The 23,405-nt window shown below is 41.4% G+C and overlaps 1 protein-coding gene across 1 annotated transcript in view; it reads right to left on the bottom strand.

Annotated features, from left to right (window-relative positions):
* RIN2 (Ras and Rab interactor 2) overlaps window positions 1-18,460 on the bottom strand; it is a 110,207-nt gene extending 91,747 nt beyond the window's left edge. Inside the window, exons 1-2 of the mRNA XM_039216614.1 lie at window positions 18,392-18,460; window positions 14,995-15,087 (exon numbers count right to left, since the gene is read on the bottom strand). Coding sequence (XP_039072545.1) covers window positions 14,995-15,051 — 57 coding nt within the window. The 5' untranslated portion in view covers window positions 15,052-15,087; window positions 18,392-18,460. The remainder of the gene's footprint in view (window positions 1-14,994; window positions 15,088-18,391) is intronic.
* Window positions 18,461-23,405: the final 4,945 nt, after the last annotated feature.

The following is a 23,405-nucleotide window of genomic DNA, read 5'->3' as shown; positions in this document are numbered from 1 at the left end:
ATTAATTTGTAAATGACTCTATTTAATTCACTTAAACACAGGCACTTATAAATAAAGCATTTCTAAATCCCAAAAATACAATAGAAACTAATACAAATGTTTTTAAGTTCATATGATTTAGGATAATTTTTGGTAAATAAAAGCTAGTTTAACTTTATTAATTAATAAAGACATGTCTTAGAGTTATTGATGTTGAATATAACAAAGATTTTATCTCACCTAGGTTTCCTAAGTTTGTGTTATCCTGTTACAAAATTTGCCAGCAAAAAATAACTTGAAATAATGTTTCATGAAAGGTTTTGAGGGTAATCTGAACATAATTGTTAAGAACAAGTAAATTGAATAGGTGTAAATAAGACGAAGTTTTAGGTAAACTTTTAAAGTAGTTTCCCCAAATCTTTTTGGTAACCTGGAATCTTAGTTTGGCTATGTTAAGTGATGAGTTAAGTTAAATTCATTGAATATATAGATCATTCCCAAGTAAGATAAAATAATGAAACACTAATACCGAACAGAAGCTTATCTACTTTTGGCTTCCTTAATATAGAGAAATTAAAAGATAAATTTGGATCATTAGGAAACATATTTCATGCTTTAAAAAAAACTGTACCATAAAAAGCACATATTTTGAAAAATAATGAAAAGTATGTATTAATTTGCCAACTTATAAAATGCTAGTTTAAAAGGCAGTTCGCAATAATTTACTTCTTAGTTCAGGCTCCTAAGAGTTAAGAAATTCTAATTGATAGATGCAGTTTAAGCTACTAAAAGTAAAGGAAACATCTCTATATGCAAGAAAAATAGGATGTGTGCTTTCAGTAAAAGAAGGTATGAGGAAAAAACAGACAATCTAATTGAAAATGGGCAGACATGTCTCCAAAGAAGACATATTGATGGCCAACAGACACATGAAAAGATGCTCAACATCACTTATCATCAGGAAAACGCAAATCAAAACCACACTTAGATATCACCTCATACCTGTCAGAATAGCTAAACACTATAAATAACAATTGTTGGCAAGAATGCAAAGAAAAAGGAAGCCTTATGCACTACTAGTGGGAATGTAAATTGGTGCAATCACTGTGGAAAACAGTATGGAGTTTCCCCCCAAAATTAAAAATAGAAATGCCACATGATGCAGTAGTTCCACTATTGGGTACTTACCTGCCCAAAAAAACCAAAACCAGTAATTTAAGAAAGATATATGCACTTTTATGTTTATTGCAGCATTATTAACAATAGCCAAGATATGGAAGTAACCCAAGTGTCTATCTGCAAATGAACAGATAAAGATGTGGTTTGTGTGTGCGTGTGTGTGTGTGTGTGTGTGTGTGTGTGTGTGTGTGTGAAAAAAGTAATTTTGTCCTAAAGTTAGGCTTGTTATTTACATAAGGAAAACTTGGGACAACTGAATATAGAAAAAAAAATAGTTATAAAAATTTTGTGGAAAAAGGCTCCTGGGTGGCTCAGTCAGTTAAGCATCTAACTTTGGTTCAGGTCATGATCTCACCATTTGTGGGTTCAGGCCCTGCACTGGGCTCTGTGCTGACAGCTTCAGATTCTGTGCCTCCCTCTCTCTGCTCCTCCCTAGTGCTCTGTCTCTCAAAAATAAGTAAACATTAAAAAGAAAAAACTTAAAAAAGTTTGGTGGGAAAGGAATTTTAATATGTGGTCAAGCTGGTTAAGGTTAAATATATCTGGGGCGCCTGGGTGGCTCAGTCGGTTGAGCGTCCGACTTCAGCTCAGGTCATGATCTCACAGTTCGTGGGTTCGAGCCCCGCATTGGGCTCTGTGCTGACAGCTAACTCAGAGCCTGGAGCCTGCTTCAGATTCTGTGTCTCCCTCTCTCTCTGATCCTCCCCTGCTCATGCTGTCTCTATCTCTCTCTCAAAAGTAAATAAAATATATATATATATATATATCTAACAGTAAGCTTTAATATCAAAAGTACTCTGGTACTAAACTAGAATTTGGTCTTTCTGTTAAAGGGATTTAGTTTTCTTAGATTGTTGCTCTGCTTTTAATAAGGAATTCTAAACAAAGGTTTTCTTTACCTTTAATATAATCTGCTAGAAAAACAAAGATTCTGTTGTGTCTTTATCAGGTCTTTGATTACTTAGAGAAAAACCTGAGTCTTTCAATATCAAATAAGCTAAGGCTTTTTATGACTATTTAACTTTCTGTATTTGCCTGTGAAGTCTTTGTCACTATGGTTAAATGGATAACTACGTATTGTTTCATGGTGACCCACGATCCTATTTGGCCAAGTGTCCAAACCTTTTAATATTTTTGAAAAACTTCTCCAAAGTCAAATTATAAATGGAGTCTTTTGAAAAAGAATTTTTTAATGTTTTATTTATTTCTGAGAGAGAGAGACAACGTGAGCAGGGGAAGGTCAGAGAGAGAGGGAGACACAGAATCTGAAGCAGGCTCCAGGCTCTGAGCTAGCTGTCAGCACAAAGCCCAATGTGGGACTCAAACCCAAGAACTGTGAGATCATGACCTAAGCCAAAACTGGACGCTTAATTGACTGAGCCACCCAGGCACCCCTGAAGTCTCTTTGACCTTGAATTAACTTTGAAAATTTCCAGAGGGCAATTAGAATACTTCAGAGGATTTGTTCTCTCTCCTTACAAAAAGAGATGTTAAGCTAATTAGTTTTATCTCATGTGTTAAATTACAAGGGATGCATTGTCAAATAAGTAATGATAAACCTTCTTAGGTCACATTGTACGGGTAAATGTTATTAAAATGAACGTTCCAAAAAACTGATATGTCCTCATATGATATCTCTTGTCATTTATTATTTTAAGATGTGAGATGTCACAAAAATAATCAAATTTCCTTGTCAATTCCATTATAACGAACTCTCATGAGATCTTTAATAACAGCATGTTTAAGTCTTTTGTCATTTGCAGTTATTGTTATAGTCAGAGGTTTTTACAAAATTCTTGCAAATGTGTTTCATCTTCAGAGAAAATCATGGAAAGGAATCTGCCATATACTCTAGAATACAGGATAACTTTTAGATCACACAACTAAACTGAGTAAAAATTTCCAGAATTAGTGAAAATACTGAATTCAAGCAGAACAAGAAATAAACCGAGGACAATGATTATAATGTTTTTATGACTTCTTGTTTAAAATACCACTGGTTTTCTATTGTTTTGCTTTTCCAGATTTTAGGAAATCCCTTTTTCTTTTCTCTTAAGCTATTAACAATTTCTTGAGATATACCTTTGTGAACAAAGATGAAACATTTACTTTTTCTCCCTACCTGACATCCCAGAATTCAAAAACTCGAGCATTCTTTTTATGACAAAGTAATTATTTATGTAAGTTCAATGAGAACCTGTTCTTGTAAAAGAACACAGTTGGAAATATTGACTCTACTACCAAGGCTTTGACTGGATTATCACATTTGAGACAGATGTAAAACGCCTCCTTGGTAACTTGTCTACAAGGTTCCAGCAAAGCAGTCTTTAAAAAAAAAAACTTTCTCAATCACTATTCTCTGCTACACTTAAATAAATAATCAGGTAAAGTTGAATGCAACAAATTAGTTTTACTATTAAAAATGCAGGTAATTGCAGAAAAAATAAATTATGTTTACACCATTATTTATATTAGATTCCAATCCTGTTAATTTTCTTTGAGGCTCTGTTATAGACCAATAATTTGGACTGGATCCTGATTTCTTTTAGATTCCTCGAAAATCTGGTTACAACTCTCCAAACTAATGTTTCTAGTTTTCTCCCACTCTTCTGATTAAGAATCAGTAAAAACAGAGACTGCCCTTGAATCTCCTTGGAATGTACAACACCAGGCCCTCCTCACTACTCAGATGGCAGCCAAACTTCAGGAACTTAAACCTTGTATATGCATCTTAGAGCCTGTTCTACACAGATGATGCAAATCTCCAAGTCAGACTGACAAGGAAGAGAAGCAGCTGACATTGAGGTAGACTCTTCCTCCTAAGACATCAGAGCAAGACCTCTTATTTTAACTAAACAATAAACACTTTATTCTTCACTTTCTTCCCTTTAACACTGGCTTGGGAAGATAATGTCAGCATTGGTATCTCCCAGGACGTTGCTAACAAGGTTGGACTTTGCCTTTCAGACTGCTGGGTTTGTCATCTAAAACTCCTATCTGTCCATTAATGGTGCCACCTGCAGGGGAATGGTTTGTGCTTATAGGGTTTGTCTTTGTCTCTGATGGTTCTTATTCTCCTTGGGGCTCCTGACACAAAGCCCAAAGCCCTTGAAATTTCCTAAATGACGAAGTGATAGAAGCATCTTTTGTTATTCACTGCAAACTCTTTTGGTTCATACATGAGTTTATGGTAATGAGATGACTGGTGGCAGGTAGCCCCTGGATAGCTTCAGAATGGCGGCTGGTGGCCAGGGTAAACAACCCTGTGATTAGAGAGCTGGAATTATCATTCCCACCCCTGACCCCACCACTAGGGAAGAAAGTGGGGCTGGGAATAGAGCTTATCACTAATGGCTCATGATTTAACAACTGTACCTACATAATGAGTCTCCATAAAAACTATAAATGCAGGGGTTTGGAGAGCTTCTGATTGGTGAATCCAAGAGAGGCACATCCCAAGCTCTATGGGGACAAATGCTCAAGGCCTTCCAGAATCTACTCTATGTATCTCTTCATCCATTTGTTCATCTGTATCCTTTATAATACACTGGATACAGTAAGTGACTCATTTCCCTGAGTTCTGGGAGCCATGATAGGGAATTACTGCACCTAAAGAGGGGTTGTGGGAGCCACTAATTTGTTGCCAGATTGGACAGAAGTGTAGATAATCTGGGAACTCACTGCTTGCAATTGGTATCTGAAGTGGGAGCAGTCTTGTGGGGATGAACCCTTAACCTGTGACGTGTGGGCTAATTCTGGTTATTTAGTGTTAGCCTTGAATACCCAGCTGGTGTCCACAGGGAATTGGGGAACTAATTGGTTGGGGTGGGAAAAGCTCACATTTGGTGTCAGTGTGTTGTGAATGGAGACACTTTTATTTTGCTGGCAAAAGATGTGTCCTAAATAAAGGGTTCATGTAGAACCACTCAGCCTACAGGTTCAGGGCAATGGTGTTTGGAGACTGTCCAAAAGATATGATTATCTGTATCTTCACCTACTACTTACTTCCTGACATCCTCTCTACTCTGGGTGACTGGTTCCCATGCTGCCTGACCAACCCACAGTGGGTCCCTGAGGCCCATCCTTCCCCTCAGAAATCCCAATTTGCCTTAACCCATCTCCATCTCCTTAGTGCACATGAACTCAAATTTCTTCCCTAGGCTGATGTCAATTAGTGGTTCCATAAAGCCCTACTTTATACTAAGTTGTTAATGACTCACACTATCACCTAACATTCTGCCATTTAAGTGCTACTTATTAACTCACAATGAGTTTCCAGTTAGAACTACAGGAAGGAAGGAGGGATATTTTTGGCAAGCCATTTTCCTTTTTTAGAAGATAAGACAAAGGAGAAAGAAGACTCTGTATCCCAAACTAGTTCCTCCTTTGACACCTTTAACATCTGGGATAGTGGACTCTTGGTGCCCCAACAGCTAAAGATGGGAGGAGAAGTTTCTATAACTTAGGATCCCTATATACCTTGGTAACCATGGGCTGACCCAAGGCACTATCTTAGGCCTGGAGAAACTTGCTGCCCCTTTGACTATGTTTCCCTCAGTCCATCCATGGATGATCCTCTGTATCTCAGGGTTCAGCTAGAACTCATTGGCTCTGTCACTGCTGCATGTAAGGCTCCCGAGAGAAACAGCAGCTGGGGCCTCAACATCCCTTGCACACCCTCCGAGCCTCCTGGTGGGTCAGCAGTGTTAGGAGACTGAACTTTCCACATGCTTGATCCCTCTCCCAGCTAACTAAGTAGGAGTTCAAACTGACAGTCCCCATGCCAGAGGCTGCCCTCTGAAGCATTTTCTTCCAACCTCACTGTACTTTTAAAGGTGGGGTTCCTGGGGCACCTGGCTGGTTCCGTCATAGAGCTTGAGGCTCCTGATCTCAGGGTTGTGAGTTTGAGCCCATGCTGAGTGTACAGATTACTTGAAAAAATAAATTTTTTAAAAATTTAAAACAAATTGGTTTCTCTTACATAAAAATCTAGATTTCTGGACTCTCTTGAAAAATATCAGAAGACCCAGATTCCCTTCTTATGTGACAGCATCTGGCTGGAACTGAATTAGCAGCATCCCCTTCTCAATAGGGTCTGGTGCCCTCTAGCCAGTTGAGTTCCCACCAAAACTACCTGCCCAACATGAGACAGGCCCACTTATTCATTTCACTCCCATCATTCTGTCTGGCCCTGTAGGTTTTTGACTTTGTAACTAAACTGTTTCCCTATGTCTTTGTCTCTATGATAGCTAATCAACTCTACACACCTTGGTATTCACACCTTTGAGTGATGCCCCCTTGAGTGAGGGCTGGACCACCTGAGTGACTTCTAATTAACAGAACATGGCAGAAGTGATGGGGCATTACTCCCAAGATCAGGTTATAAACAGACTCTAGCTTTCATCTCCCTTGTTTTCTCCTGTATCACTCATTTTGGGAGGAAGCCAGCTGTCTCGTCCTAAGGCCAGCCTTGTGGAGAGGGACAGAGACCTGCCAACTGAGTTTGAAGTAGGCGTTCCATTTGAGTCACCTGATGAGAATGCAGCCCAGCCAGAAACTTGGCTGTGATCTCATAGTGACCCAGCACCAGAGGCGCTCCATAAAACAAGCCTAGGCTTCTGACCTTCAGAAACAAGTAAACTTGTTGGTTTATGTCACTAAGGTTTAGGGCAATTAGTTACATAGCAATAGATAATATAGCTTCAAATTTGTTGTGAAAATGGTTTTCTGCTTACCATGTAAAGATGCTTGAAAGAACATCTATCCTAGGAAATTAGGCTCCATACTTTGGTGCCTCAGTCTGGGAAACTTAACATGCAAGGATTTTATCTGCCTAAATTGACTTTAGGCATCAGAGCAATATCTGAAATATCATCATGAGGCTTTTCCATTATGAAAAAGAGCCCAGAAATTAATGCTATTAATACATCCTTAATTTCTCAGTGTACAGGAAGTTTCTCCTCTAAGGTATTTAAATCAAAATTAGAACAAGATTTCCCATAGTTCTATAACCTTACTGAAGAAATTCACTCTTTAAAGACACAGTCCTTGGTTGGAGAAGGCTGGGGACAAGAGAAGGGGAGGTTATAGAAGAGGTGGGGAATAAGCCATTGCAGTGTTAATAAGAAACACTATTTAAAATTTGAAAACAAGGCCAAAAGATGGGTAGGACATGTCCATGTTTAATGCTATGAATTTTCCTCTGACCTCTGTTTTAAATATATGCCATGGATTCTAATAGGCAGTATTTTAATTACTTATTTGTATTTTATTTCATTTTTAAATAGTTTATTGTCGAGTTGGTTTCCATATAACACCCAGTGCTCATCCCCACAAGTGCCCTCCTCCATGCCCATCACCCCCTTCCCCTCTCCCCCCATACCCATCAGTCCTCAATTTGTTCTCAACATTCAAGAGTCTCTCATGGTGTGCCTCCCTCCCTCTCTCCCCAATTTCCCCCCCTTCTCCTCCCCCACGGTCCTCCATTAAGTTCCTCCTAATCTTCCTATACGTGCAAACATATGGTATCTGTCGTTCTCTGCCTGACTTATTTCACTCAGAATAACACCCTCAAGGTCCATCCATGTTGCTACACATGGCCAGATTTCTTCTTTCTCATTGCCATGTAGTATTCCATCGTATAGATAAACCACATCTTCTTGATCCATTCGTCTGTTGATGGACACTTAGGCTCTTTCCATGTTTTGGCTATTGTTGAGAGTGCTGCTATGAACATTGGGGTCCATGTGTCCCTATGCCTCAGCACTCCTGTATCCCTTGGGTAAATTCCTAGCAGTGCTATTGCTGGGTCATAGGGGAGTTAATTTTTTTTGTGGAACCTCCACACTGTTTTCCAGAGTGGCTACACCAGTTTACATTCCCACCAACAGTGTAGGAGGGTGCCCGTTTCTCCACATCCTTGCCAGCATCTAGAGTCCTCTGATTTGCTCATTTTAGCCACTCTGACCGGCATGAGGTGGTATCTCAGTGTGTTTTAATTACTTTTTAGAAACTCTGTACTTCCATTTTGCATTTCCCCTTACACCCAAGAGTTGCTTATTAGAAGGTTTTTAAATTTCCAAGTAGAAGAGCGCTTCTGTTTTTAAGCATTATGCTTGGGCATTATTTAACAAAAGATTATTTAATTATCTAGGGTGATATACCTGTGTTTGACTTTGCTATGTGCAAATAATGAATGGCTTGGGTACCAGATGGTTACATGTCAGCCTGGAGATTTGTTAAAAAAAAAAAAAAAAAAAAAAGAATATCCCACAGTTTAGAGTTCTATTGCCTGTAGGACTTTAAACAGTTTTGATTTCAGCTTGGTAAACTTATTACAGAAGGACTTTTTAACAGATACACATTACAGATCAAACACTTGTCAAAGTGTTCTTTGAACCAGATTTATGCTGGTTTCCTGGTTTCATGCACAGGGTGAATAAGACTTTGGCAGATGTTCATTCCACATTGTATGAGAGTTATGTTTTAACTTTTTGAAAATTATATATTGACATAATAGTCCTTCAAATCTCTATCTTCCTCCTTGGTATTCCCCTGATAATGAAAACTCAGAGTTACAAGTAAGCCTAGAGAAATATGTGGTTGAGGGGAACCAAGGAAATCTATTTCACTTTTGATTTTGTTTTTTAAAAAAACAAAGTTCCTTAAAGCAAGTGAGAATGTGTTGTAGCCCAAAAGGCAATATTTAATATCAGAAATGAATGGCCAGTGACACCTGGGTGGCTCAGTTGGTTGAGCATCCAGCTTCAGCTCAGGTCATGATCTCATGATCTCACAGTTCATGAATTTGAGCCCTACATTGGGCTCGCTGCACTCAGTGCAGAGCCCACTACAAATCTTATGCCTTGCTCCCTCTCTGCCCCTCTCCCACTCACATGTCTGTGTGCTCTTTCTTTCTCTCTCAAAAATAAAATAAAAATTTTAAAAATCTAAAAAAAAAAAAGAAATTAATGGCCAAAATGTGCTAGAAAAGCCACCCAATAAAACCATGAAATCCACTGCTTTTTGAAAACACAAATGGGAACTGCTATCGAATAAGTTCATGGCATTCCTAGAAAGTCATGCTTGAGGGACAGATCTGTGTCCTGGAGGAATCTGGAGCAGATGGTGAGAGAGGAGCATGTGCATTCTTCCAAAGAGAAGTCACTGTCCCCATGACCTCTCTGGATGGAGTTTCCTGAGAAATCCCACTGGAACAAAGGGAAAGGATCAGAGTGGACCATTTGTGTGGGCTACATAGGGTGGGGTGCCTCAGGAGAAAGACAGGCCAGGTCCAATTCCCATCAGTCCTATAGAGTAACCAGTCTTGGCACTTCAGTTTACCTTGGGCCTCAGTTTACCCATCTGTAACAAAAGGCAGTTTAGACAATATTAAAAGTGACCATCCAGCTATCCAAAATGGCAGCCACCAGCCACATGTGGTGACCGAACACTTGAAATGTGGCTAGTCTGAATTGAGATGTGCTCAGTGTAAAGTACATACCAGATTTAAGAGGTATGGTACCAAAAAAGTATGCAAAATATCTGATTAATACTTTTATATCGATTATACATTTACATGATATTTTAGGTGTACTAAGTTAAATAAAACATATTATCAAAATCAATTTCACTTTTTTTTAACGTGGCTACTGGAACATTTAAAATGACCCTTATAGCTGACTTTGTATTTTTATGGGACAGCACTGCTCTAAGCCTTCTCCAGGTTTAAGCTTCTGGGAAGAATTTATTTATGGAAAACAAAAGATACACCAAATAGTGATGTTAGCTATGCTTTGCAATATTATTATGAATCATTATCAATATGGTACCTGCTCTGACCAAATCTGTAATCTCTATTTTGTTTTTGCTGCAGGATACTTAGTCCTTTCTTGGTTATAGACTGGTGCATGGTGCCTCCCTGGATATCTGGCACATGAGGCGATGTCTATTCAGTGTCCAGGTGACATGCTAGGAGATCAAGAGTGCGGTGCTTTGGCTTTTAAGTGTCCACATATCAACATAAGGATTTGTCCAATGAAATTACTGACTAAAATGTGATTTTGGTTCCATTCCATTATTTTTCAAGCCCCTGCCATCTCTGTCCACTGTCACACAACAGTGAATTGTTATCCTGGACTGTGCCTGAAATATATGAGTCCCCATACCAAGAATAGTCTGGGAATCACCCAAGGTGTGTGACTGCACCACTTCTGGATGATTGAATATCTGCCTGCACACAGAATAACTTTTCAAATGCTGAGGAGAGACTGATAGTTAAGGGAAGGCAGTCGGGGTGCAGTGAATCATCACCCCTGGTTTATCTATTTTGTAGAGTCACATTTTAGCAATCAGGCTTTTTCAAAACTAGTCACACTCTATTCTTTATGGTGCCAAGAGAGCTCTATTCTATGGCTTCTCTGAAAGGTCTGAAAGACAAACACGATGCATCTGTTATCCAAACCATTCAAAATGACCAAAAAGGGATTTCTCAAAACTTAGCCTCTGCTGCTGAGCTGTGCCCTCAAACCCTGCAGTTGGTTTGTGAGCCCACACTCAGAGCATCTCTCTGCAGAGGGAGCAGTTGGGAAACACAGGAGGGCAGGACCCCTAGAGTCAAAACATACTTTCTTCCTGGTCAGTTAAGACCAACTGTTCTCCTGCCCTGGAGGCAAAGGGAGGCTGGGAAGCAGTTCCTGAGAAACAGAACTCTACCAACTTGTAGGGGGCCCAGGACAGGCTCACCCAGGTACTCCTGGAAGAAATTAGAGTGTTGAGTGGGCGATACACACCGGTCATCTTCTGGAATTGTTCTCCGCCATAAGAGGCTCCCCTCGGGGACAGGGACACAGCGAGACAAGGACAGAGCAAATCCCTCATGGCAGAGCTCAAGTTATGAATTGAAGTTTACTTCCTGGTACTATGCTGGAGCCACAGCGAGGCCATCTACCACAATTTTATCTTCAGACAAAAATAAAGGTAGATACCAGCTCAGACCATGTGAGTTCTCTTGTCAATGGATACAGTGCATCTATGTCAGACTGGAAGGGTAGTTGGGAGCCTGGTGGAGAGCAGTGGAAGGTGAGAGGGAGGAGGAGGAATGGGCCAAGCCTGGAATCTGGGCACTGGTAGGTTGGGACCACAGCAGCAGGCCCAGGAGGGCACAGTGGCAGGACCGATGGAGAAAGACGCGGGGAAGGAGCGCCGGAAGACCTTGACTGTCAAGGTAAAGAGTGCAGACCAGTCCTGGGCCCAGTGTAGAGCCAGAGTCTGCAAGCAGGCAAAGTGGATGATGGGATGGTTTGGAAACAAACAAATACGTTTGGTGGTGGTGCAGACACATCACGGGCATCATCTGTAGTGCCCAGAAATGAAAGAATGAGAACAAAAATGGGGAGGTGGATGTAGGGGAAGGAGGATGGTGAGGATTTGGGTGACTTGAGAGGAATATGCCAGCACTGGGCACATGGATGGGGTGGGGATGGGAGTGGCTTGGAAGAAACTGTGGGATCAGGAAAGGAGGGATCAAAGCTCACTTTGAGTTTGTCTGCTAGTGCAGAACCACCTAGAGCTTTTCTAGCCTAGATGATGTCTTTCTTACACAAGCTCTTTTACACAACACATCCTGAAATGTGATAGCAACAGGTGTCCCCTTCTATACTGACACGCAGATAACTCTGGCTGCTATGTCCAGGGCATCACCTGCTTCATCGTATATGTTTTAATGGACACCTTGTAGACCAGGTATTTCTGAGGAAAATTTATGATAGTGCTTCATGATGGGAAGGACTATGGAAAATGTGTTTGTCCAGCATAGGATGTGATGTCACATAACATGTGATTCCACATGAATAATAACCACGAGTCACTGTCAACCACCTCAGAATGCTCAGATAATCTTCAGTAGCCAATCAAATATTCACAATACTAAACACATTACAAGTCATAAAAGAAAATAATGTTTCATGTGAGAAGTAAATGGGGCTCTGAGAATATATACCCCAACGTGGTGTTCCAGGGAAATCTTCCCTGAAGAAGTGGCCTTTGAGAGTTGAGGTTGACTCCATATACCTAGGGAGGTGGGGTAGGGATAAATTTTGGAATGACTTTTATTGCCATGGTGTTCTTTCCATACATAAGTGATGCCCTATACCTGGAAAGGACAATTTCATGAAGTATAAGAATACTTGGTTACATTCTTGGCTCACAGCTGAATTCTACATGCATTTCTCAGTTATTAGGGTTCATGTGATTTTGTGTAAAGTGTAGATAATTGAAAGACAATCACCAGTCCTCTTTTTCATCATTATCTTCCCTTATCCAATTTGTATTTTAAAATCAGAATTGTTAACCAACTGGTAAGCTTTGATTTCTGGTTTTCCATCTGTCCTGGCTCATGAAAATGACTCATATAAGTTGCAAGACACAAAGGTGCCTTAACCCACCTGACCTGTGTCCAAAGGGCAGTTGACTTCATCCTTACAGATAACTACATGCCTAAATTATGAAATCATTAATAATAACTAGCAATCGTACTTATTTACCTAATATTATAATAACAAATACTATTCCATCCTTGATTATGGAATAGCCATTATAAAGAATAATACTATCCATAAAGAAGAGAAAAGAAAGAAAAGAAGTATAAAGTATATAATTAACATGGAGTATGTAACTTAAACAACTTAAGCTCTGGGGAAGAAAAGAAGAAGAAGAAAAATTAAAGACAATATCAAGTTAAACAGTGCAGACCTCTTTGCCAACATTTTCCTCCAGGACATCTGACTCAGGAGAGATGAAGCAGGACATGTCCTCAATGGGGTCAGGAAAGCCTCTTACTTTTTGCCTGATTAATTTTTTCATAGGACATAGCCCAGAAATACAAGTTGACTGCCTTACTTGCTGTCCAATTGAAAAAAAAAATCCCCTCCCCCCCCCCACCCCAGGACTTCAGGGCACACTGGCTACCATGAAATTAATAGGTAGTATTGAGTCCAATATGGACCCTCCCTCAGGAATTTTCAAAGGCAATTTTAATCATGCTCGATTTTCTCCTTTTGCTTTGACTATAAAATCTAACTGCTATGTAAGATTCAATCCCCCTGCACTTCCTGAGCATAAGGTGGTAATTATGAACTAACCAATAGTTAGGCTGATGTAGGCAGTGCCTTGGGTTAAGGAGCAGGGTTGGTTTATCCCCTCTACCAGAATGAAATAAATATCTCCACATAAGACAGGATCCAGGAACTGGAGATGAGTCAGGAGCCTGGTGGGTTAGTGCCTGGTCTACAAGAGACTTGAAAAGCCCCTCGTCTGGCTCAAGTGGGTGGATGTTGTACAGCTTTATTCCAAGTTGAGTAAACGGATGAAGAACAGAGCCGGCTACATCCACATCCCATAACTATGAGGATGGAGAATCGAGACCATCTGTGTCAACATAACTATTTCTTCCAGGATATTCGTACCCAGGATGTTAAGGCTTTAAACCAACAAATCACTTTGCTATTTGCTGCAGGAAATTCCTACAAGACAATTTGTCCTGGCAAACAGTTTGCTCACCTGGGAAAAGCTTGCTCATCAAACAATACTTAACTTGCCAAGATTCTATTCCAGACCATTGTCTTGCTGAATCTACCAATCTGGAACTATTAATCCACAAACTCTGCTGAAATACAATCAATTCTCTGTCTTGGAAAATACAGCTTGAAGGACGCAAGCCCAAACCTCTGAACCTTATAAAGATGCCTCCCAGCCTCCTGCTGGTACACCAGTGGGACTGTGTCTTGGTGATGTCCTTCCTTACTATGGTCGGCTTGTTGAACTTAGCTTTGCTGTATCAACAAGGCTCTTCTGATGGACTTTGATGGAGTCCAAAATTGACACAATAAATCAGGTTTAGTCTTTTGCACATGGGAAGCATATACATGCAAGTTAATAAATACATACTTGCAATCCATCAAGATGGGAGAATTAGTAAACATTGTCCATTTCCCTCAGTAATTAGGAGGCCTTTATGTTATTCCTCCTTTGAGGAAAAAGATATGATGTTTGAACACCAGCCTATGATAGATTTCAAATGCACATTTTACCTCTGTTTTTCTACTCCTTTACATGATTCTGTGTTTTATACAAAGCAAAAGCCATAAGGACATGAATTCCCAAGTGCAAATTTGAAATGACTGCCAAGTCTTAATTTACAACATACACACAGAGTATATTAAATGCCCATTTAGAATCTTATCTCATTTAGCTAGCAAGGTAATTTTAACCCATTAACATCCATATGCATATGGAGAGTGGTACAGTTTTAATCATGTTGCCTTGGTTCTCTCTTGCCTGATCATAAGAGGCCTCTAGGTATTTGATAAAATACACCAGCAAATAACAATCAGGATAGGGTGAGACCCAGGAATCCAGTATTTTTGTTGTTGCTGTTGTTGTTGTTGTTCTTAAGGAGGACCTATGTTATTCATATAGTCAAGCAAAGTGCAAAACACACTCTCCTACAACATCGATTCACTGCAATGCAAAATCCAGCTTCTATCATAAAAGCATCCAGCTGAAAAAGGAACAGCCGAGCAGTTGACAAATAAAGATTAACTCAATTGTTTTATACAGGGTGGCATCTTGCAGGTCCTGGATCCTGGGCCTGTCTGGAAGCACTAAGTCACAAAAACTCCAACCTACTGTAAACCCGGTAACAGCCCGCAGCTGGGTTCAGGCGAGCTCCCCCCTTCAGAGCTGGCTCAGAACAGGCTTCGCTCTGCAGCTCCCCAAGCAGCCCGGCAAAGTGAACAAGCCTGCCCATTAGAAATACCAATCAAGGCTTCCTTTTACCTTAAAGAAACTTCCTCGCTTGTCCAGACCGCGGGCGCCCATGGTCCAAGCTGACATCTCCCCCAGCGATGCTCTACTGCACACCCGGGACTCCTGAAGGTAGAGACATTTTTAATGGTTAGTCCAGCCTGTAGGAAATTCCTTTCTAAGCCACAGAACACTCACAACAACAGCCCTGCCAAGATCTTTTTCCGTCAACAACACAGTGCCATTTATTTCCCACCAAAGCCCTTCCATCCCCTTTCAGGCTGATTTCCTGCCCCAGACAGCACAGTTCCTAGTCTGTGCCCCACCTCACTGCCCCACCTCCTGCTTCTCCAGCTGACGCAGAAGGTCTCTGCGACTGCGGAAAGTATAATGATTGCTTTGTATGTTTGCTTGACCTCACGCTCAAGTCCTAAAGGGACCGATATTAGATGTCACCGTAATCTGCTCTGAAGCTTATGGACTTAATGTGGCTGAACACAGAGGGACAGCAGAAAAATGAGGCCCTGCATGTCCCAGGAAATCCTGCCGGAATGGGATGAGGTCATCATCAGCTCTGCTAGCCCTCTCCCCCAGGCAAGGTCAACACAAGGGCACTGGGAATAAATCCCTTTATTTTCTCCTTAGAAATCAAAGATTGGGACGAAATCCTAAGTCCCTGTTTATAGAGATTAGTTTGTATAAGAAATGGCATGGAAACAGCTCCATGATAACCTAAGGGGAGGGAGGGCAGTGTGCTTTGGAATGTAGAGAAAAATGTAAAGGCATGATATGATTCTGAATCATAACTGTGGTCATTTCATCTTGGAATTTCCCTCACTTGAGCATCAAAACTCATAAGCTTCCGTATTGGCTACAAAGCCCCCAGTGTCCACTCCTAAGTAAAACACATGCACACCCAGGCAGCTGGCCTTGTACCAACAAGCGTACAGTGCAGACCTGGTGGGGTTGGGGGGCATCCCTAAACCTTCCTTACCCAGGGAGGCTGGACCAGGAGCAAGTATAAAACTGTTCTTCTGTTCACAATCTCTTCTGCTTGTTATAACATGCCCAAGACAAAGCTCTTCCTGACCATGACCAACATGGTATAAGAACAATAAAGTAAAAACAGGTCACACCATATTAAGGAATATTAAAAGGGGGTTCAGCTACAGAGTTGAGGTCAGGAGGCACCAAAGTCGCAGTAGCTGCTGCCAGTTTGCTAAATCTATTTTATTATTGCTGGGGGACAGAGAGCCAACAGCACCAAAGGGACATTTCAACAAGTGGAAAAGTGTAATTACTTAGCCGAGAACTACATGGTACATTAGCAAAGAACACTCTTTGGCAAGAGGCTAATTTTGGCCCCAAGATTTGCCTCTCTGTTCACATTCATAGAGGGCTCCATTGATCTGTGGAATTCCATCTATAGGAAGACAGAAATGCAGTGCACACCCATCCCTCCTTCTGGAACCTTTCCCTATTTTGGTCCTTTTTCCATGGCTCCCTTTCTTGAAAGGTTCGGAGGTGTCTTCCCTGGGTTGCTTTCCACTTAAAGTCCCTCTGGGATAGAGGCCAACGTTCCAAAACCTTCTGAGAACACGGGAGCTCTCCTTTGCAATTCTGCTGACTCCAGAGCTTCAGGTTCCCGGACTCAGCAGCTGAATGGAGCCCCAGCTCCAAGGCCTTTGAAGTTCATCAGTTATTAGCAAAATCCACAGATTGGAGCAACTCCAGAATGAAAACATAGGGCTGTGTTCAGAGCTAAGAGGAGAGGGGAAGCCACACTGTAACCTTGGGGAGCACATGATTAACTGTTTCCATGCAGAAGCACATACATAAAGAAAGAACATTCTTGAAGCCAAGCCTAATGTGCAATTCTTTTCCTTTCAGACATTTTCTCAGCGAGGCATTTGACATCGTGCAGCAGTTAAGGGGCTGCCGGCAAGAGCCAGGACTTCATTCTTCATCCAGATCGAAGTCTCTTTGTTCTGTTCCTAAGTTTTCTTTCCATAGACAAACCCCTTCTGATGAGCCATGACAGGGAAGGCGTTTTGCCTATAGCAACAGAGCAGTTTGGATTCCGAAGTTTACTTGTTTAATTAGCTGCCTGAAAATTGAATACACATACTCCAACCTCAAGTAGTCCTCAGGGAGACATCCAGTGTGGATTCCGTGCGTGCCGGGCAAGCAGACCTATCACATTTCTTCAGGAAAATGCAGGTTGCCTCTCTCCTTCTTCAAAAGGCTGCTCCAGGAGGAAGATGACACCAAGCGATAAGAGCAGGCTGTCAGGGGTGAAAGCGGGTCCTTTCCGGTTGAATGAAATCCAAGTGGACAGCACATCATAGATTATTCTTATTAAAAAGTACATATAGTTCTTAAGAGCCCCCGCCAAAAAGTTCTGGTTTAAGGTCTTTCCCATTGTAGCAAGTTTCCTTCCCAAACCATAACCTTTAACACTCTAACTCAATATGGACAGATTATAATATAATTTAAAGGGATAACTTCTTTCCATTTATGGCTCCCCACTCCTCGCTGCCCCAAGGGGTTACACTAGCCATTATGTCCTAAAACCACTCCAGTAACAGGCTGAACTGAAACAAACAAACAAAAAGGTGCAGTAGTTTAAGAGGTTGTAAAATTCCTCCATATTTATACATTGGGAACTTGCTTTTTTCTTGATTTCCCTGAAGGGTAAAGCGGATTCTTGAAAACTGAGCCCATTGCATCCAGTGGATCTTTCCAGATGCTAGCTAAAAAAGGCTAGAAAAAAATTAAATAAAAATAGTGGGGGTGGGTGGGGAAAAGCCCTAATGGGACATTTTGGAGCTGCCAAGCCTTTTCAATAACATCACTGAAGGAATGTAAACGAAGCTGGTTTCTCCCATCAGCTAAAGGACAAAGGCAGGAAGTGAGTATTCCTTTCTTGAAGAAACACCAGGCTCTGCCCCTGGAGAGTATACCTAGGGGTGGCTTTTCATGTGTCCCCAAGAGCCACTGCTGAGGTGAAGGTCTTTTCTCAATTTTCAGTGTAAAGGACTCACTGAATGGTCAGTCCAGGCTCCAGGCTCGCTGTCCAGCCTGTTCTCCTGAGAGCCACTGAGGACAGGCACTCAGGCACCACCGCCTGGGCCCCTGGCTGCAGGCTGGCTGCAGGGAAAGGGACACTGAGTGCCCAGCTTCCAGTTCACTGATCAGTGGGGCTCAGCTGAGCCACGGGCACTCTCACAGCTTTTGCTCTACTTGGCCACAGGCCAGATCTTGGCAAGATGAAGGGTCCGAAATGTAGCCTCCTTCCTTCCCTTTCCCCTCCCCTCATCCCCCCTCCATTTATTTAGTCACACTACCCTTCCTATTTGTTTGCGTCAGGTCACAAGTGCAGACCCACAGGAGAAGCAGAGGGACACTCACACGAACACCCACTACTCACAAGTCCAATTTACAAGCGACTTCGTTTATTCAAGGCATGGGTTCTCAACGCAGAGCGGCTACGACAGTTCACCACAAAAGCCTTCTGATCACTACAGCTCCTCTCCTTTCCAGCAACTGAATGAGACGAGGCGAAGTGGACTTCAGCTCTTAGTAAACAAGATCTCGTTATTATAATTATTTTACAGCCAAACTGACTGAAGAAGGAGAAAGTGACTCACCCCTGGGGATCTGTCAGGTCAAGGCCAATCCTGAGAAATGCACGTCACCTTTTTGCCTAGTCCTTTAAGTGGCTCTGATGATGGCAGGTCTGTCTTTTGAATGCTTTTCCTCATTACTAAGAGGTAAAAGCCAGTGGGGCGGCTCTGCGTCTAGATCCAGGGAAAGTCTCTGAATATTTCCATAATTATCTTTGTATTACCAGGGATTTTACAAGCTGGACAGAAAAACTCGATTCCAGGCTCTGGCTTGACAATTCAAATTACATGAATTTTTAAAATGTTTTTTCTTTAAGCATTTTGTATCACTGTCTAGCACTGATTTTCTCTGCATTGATGGTCAAACCTTTTTTTCTCTTAAGTTTTAAGATTATGCAATTTTTTCACTGAAAAGAGAAACTAGTTTATTGGAAGAAATCAGAAGCAAAGAACTGTATTCCCAGTCCTCTTACTAATAACTGTTTTTAAATAGAACTGGAAACAACTTCAGTATCTCAATTTTAGTATCTCAATTTTCCCAGGAGTAATGAAGGATCATCAAATAATTTTTCTTTTCTTTTTTTTTTTTTAAGCAAGGTGCATTTCTGCTACTCCTAGGACAGGCCTGACAATGGGGCTAATTCCACGGGAGGTCTACCCCTTCCATCCTTGGAAAACCGGTGCCTCCCAGACACTCTCGCCATATCCACACTGCATTAGCTTTGCTGGTGCCCCCATGGCCAAGGTGTGGACACTTCCACCACGGGCTATGCATACCACCTTGGGCAACAGGTGGGAAGCTCCGCTGACAAGAAATTCCTCTTTTTCTTGGATGGGAAACTGCCTCTCTCACCTCCCACCCAATGCCCTCATCTTACCCCTTGGACCATTCAAGAATTAGATTCTTGCTTCTCTGGCTTGCGTGTCCCTGCAAACATCCCTATTTCTCCCCTAAGTAACTGCTTCTCCTCTGAAGCATGGTTCAGTCCTCAAGGCTAGTGCACTCTGCCCACCTGGAGATGGGCTGTGAAGGGAGAGGGTGTGGCTATCTCCCTGGCCACTTTCTTTGGGCATTTCAAAGGTATGTGTCTAAGGGTGCCTGGACAGTTCAGTCAGGTTAAGCGTCTGACTTTGGCTCAGGTCATGATCTCACTATTCATGGGCTCAAGCCCCACATCGGGCTTGTGCTGACAGCTCAGAGCTTAGAGCCTGTTTCAGATTCTATGTCTCCCTCTCTGTCTATCCCTTTCCCCCTTGTGCTCTCTCTCTCTCTCTCTCAAAAATAAACATGAAAACAAATTTTTTTAAATGTGTATGTCTTCTCAACCTCCTCACTTGAAAAGCTCCACATGGTAAGAGGTAACATCCTCATTTATGTGCAGTGATTTCACACCTATAACCAGGAAGCCTCATAAGCTGCACTGGCTCTTAACCCAAAGGAGGACATGGACAGGGAGCCATATACTCCAGGTCTTCCTCAGGGTTTACCTGTCAACCTGTGAGCACCTGAGCTTAGATCTTTCTTTTCCAAGCCTCTCTGTCCACGATGCTAAAAAGTATATGGTGGTTAATTTTGTGTAGATGGTTAATTTTAATTTAATAACCTGGCAGCTTTTAAATTGAATTTTGAATTGCAGTCAACACTGCAGATACAATAGATTAAGTGATACAGTTTTTAAAAAATTTTAAATTAACTGTCTCCAGAGATCCCGAGTCAAGAATCCATGTCCAAGTAATTTATTACAGGTGCCTTCAAGAAACGCTGGTTGGGGAGGGGAAGAAGGGGAGCCAATACAAAGTGCATGACCAACCACTGGGCAACTGGACTTCAATCCTTTTGGGGAACTCTGGATGTTAGTATAGATCATGCCTCAGAGTATCCCAATGGAGGGACAAGGGAGCTGGAGAAATCTCCAACTGCCCGCAGGAAGCCTTAAATTCACCAGCATTTCCAACATGCTGCTAGTGTGGGTAGAATAGGCTCCAGTGGCCAAAGAGAGCCTTAGGCAAAGTTGGCAGTTGGAAATCAGGCCAGCGCTCATGGAAATGTTAAATATCCAAGGGATATGGGAAGGGCTTGACAGTGGCTACTACACTGGCAACTTTTTAAAACTCAGGACATTTTGCATAAAATGTAGATATGTAGCTTCTCTGGTCACACTGAGCTATCATTCCAGCATGGCCAAAACTGGTTGACCCTGAGTGTTCTCTGTAGATGGGATATAAGCTCTTCCAGTTCACCAGTGGCCATGGATCTGCTCCCAGCATTCAAATACCCTGCCTGAGCCACCCACACCCCTTGTAGAACACCTGCTCTCCCCACCTTGTGCCTGATATGCAACGTGAGTGATTCTGTCCATGCCATCCCCTCAGCTGATTGGACCAGCAACATTACAATTGACCCAAGCAAGTATTTCATTGACCATTCTCGGATCAAGTAAAATCCTCTACTTCAAGAGTTTGAGCTGAGAGTCACAAGGTAGGTGCTTATGCCTGAGAGCTGTATTTGGAGCTGTAGGCCAGCTCAATTTATGGGAAGCTTATATCCTGAGTGAGCAGATACGAGGGGCTACTGGTATATAGGAGGCCAGGAGGGGAGAATGAACATGTGTAAATGAGTACCCTGGGTCTTGGCCTCAGATTGCTGGCCTTATAGTTCCCACCAGGTCTGGAAGCGCCAAGGTTCAACACATCTTATATTCTGATAATAAATCTCCACCCCACTTTTTTTGTAGTAGTTTGAGTGGATTTATGTTCCTTTCCATCAAATACATTCTGATGACCAGAATGCTTCAGAACCACGTCATGAGTTCTCAGACTCATGTAGTTTTAAAATAGTTCTCATCATCTTATCAAATGTTTAATTCAAAAATCTTGGAATAAAGTACATACTGATTAAGAAAAAGTCCTGTCAAACCAGAGCAGAACTTAACGATGTCACATCTGATGGAGATTAATTTTTTTAATGTTTATTTTTTTATTTTTTGAGAGAGAAAGAGAGACAGAGCATGAGTGAAGCAGGGGCAGAGAGAGGGGAAGACCCCGAATATAAAGCAGCCTCTAGGCTCTGATCTGTCAGCACAGAGCCCATCATGGGGCTCAAACCCACGAACTGCAAGATCATGACCTTTGCCAAAGTGAGACACTTAACCAACTAAGCTACTCAGGTGCCCTGATGGGAATTTTTTTGATGAATACAGAAGAGGGAGGCCTTTGGGCCATCTAAAGGAAGATGCTTCAATTTCAGGGTGAAAAGGACAAACAACAGGTACATTTCTACTTCTATCAACACTGCAAAGTTGCATGGAGGGTTTGCTGGGTGTTTACTTCTCTTTTTTAAAAGATTTATGTTCCTCAGTTGAATAAAATGGAAAGGATCCAGCTTTCTGATCATGAGACAGTTGTGGATTGTTGTAAAGATGCTTTTATGTTGTTATTTTAATCTGGTCTTTGTGTCTTCAAGGAACTTTTAACTCAATGCTTAACACACAGCAGTTTTTCCATTGGAATTATACCAATATTGATCATTTTCATGGAGAAAATATTTTCTGGAGCACACTTCATTAAGCCATCTTAAGTCCTTGGTCAGTTTCTTACATAGTGCAGTAAAACTGTTTTAAAGCTTTCTTTGGTTCTTTTTAAGTTTGTACCTTTCTTTTTTTCTGATATAAGAATTTAAAGCTAGTAAATATTCTATATTTTGTTCCAGATTTATGGTCTTAGTTTTTATGCACAGATCTATGATCCATATCAAATTAATTTTTGTTATGGTTTGAGGTAAGGGATTAGCAGTAGCAGTTTTTATTTCTCCATACAGATATGCATTTCATTCTAATTTTAAAGAAAACAGTTATTAGGGATGAATTCTGCTTTTTGTAAACTCTACATCTTGAACAAACAGCATTTTATCTTCATGAAACACTACTGTGTAACATTCCTGCCCTGTAAGGTGGTGGTAATTGTTTTTATTATTTCTATCAACTTCCAAATTTCCTGCATTGAATTTTAAAGATGCATTCTGCAAGATTATTCGATGAGTCTGCACATTTTTAGACAATAACAAACATGACTGTGTACAGTTTGAGCTCTTATAAGGTTCTCTTCTGCCAATGTAATTGTTCTCAGACCAAGGTTTTCTCCACTTTCAAAAATTCCAAATGAATGTGATTCACCAGTCAGGTTTGGATTTATCACAAATGATGTTCAGTGAGGTCTCACCTATTTCATTATAAATTGGCTACAATACTGATATTTCGTATTTCTTAGATAATCAGCAAGAAAAGTGGAAGCAATAATCCTCAGGGACTCATGGAATACTCTGTTGCTCAGCAATAGACTATTGTCTTTCCATACTCAATTTTCTTTATTCTTCTACTATGTTTTGTTTACTAGCAGCTTCTGTTATTAGTGGACCAAGAGTGAAGAACATACACACAGTCTAAATGGTTACATAATTTCCTCTTTAAGAAAGTAGTCTCAGGGTGCCTGGGTGGTCAGTTGGTTAAGCATCTGACTTCAGCTCAGGTCATGATCTTACAGTTCATGGGTTCAAGCTCTGCGTTGGGCTCTGTGCTGACAGCTCAGAGCCTGGGGCCTGCTTTGGATTCTGTATCTCCCGCTCTCTCTTTGCCCCTCCTCTGCTCATGTGCGAGCGCTCTCTCTCTCTCAAAAACAAACATTAAAAAAATTTTTTTAAGAGAATAGCTCTCGGAGAGAGGGCAAGATGGCGGAGAAGTAAGGAGCTCCGTACTTGCACTCGCGCCCATACATCACACAGAAAAGATCTGAAGCCATTGGAAACCTTACAAAACCTGAGAG

Source organism: Hyaena hyaena, unplaced genomic scaffold (genome assembly GCF_003009895.1).
Source record: "Hyaena hyaena isolate Hyena2069 unplaced genomic scaffold, ASM300989v1 scaffold_643, whole genome shotgun sequence".
Classification (NCBI taxonomy): domain Eukaryota; kingdom Metazoa; phylum Chordata; class Mammalia; order Carnivora; family Hyaenidae; genus Hyaena; species Hyaena hyaena.
This window is presented reverse-complemented; position numbering and strand designations above follow the sequence as displayed.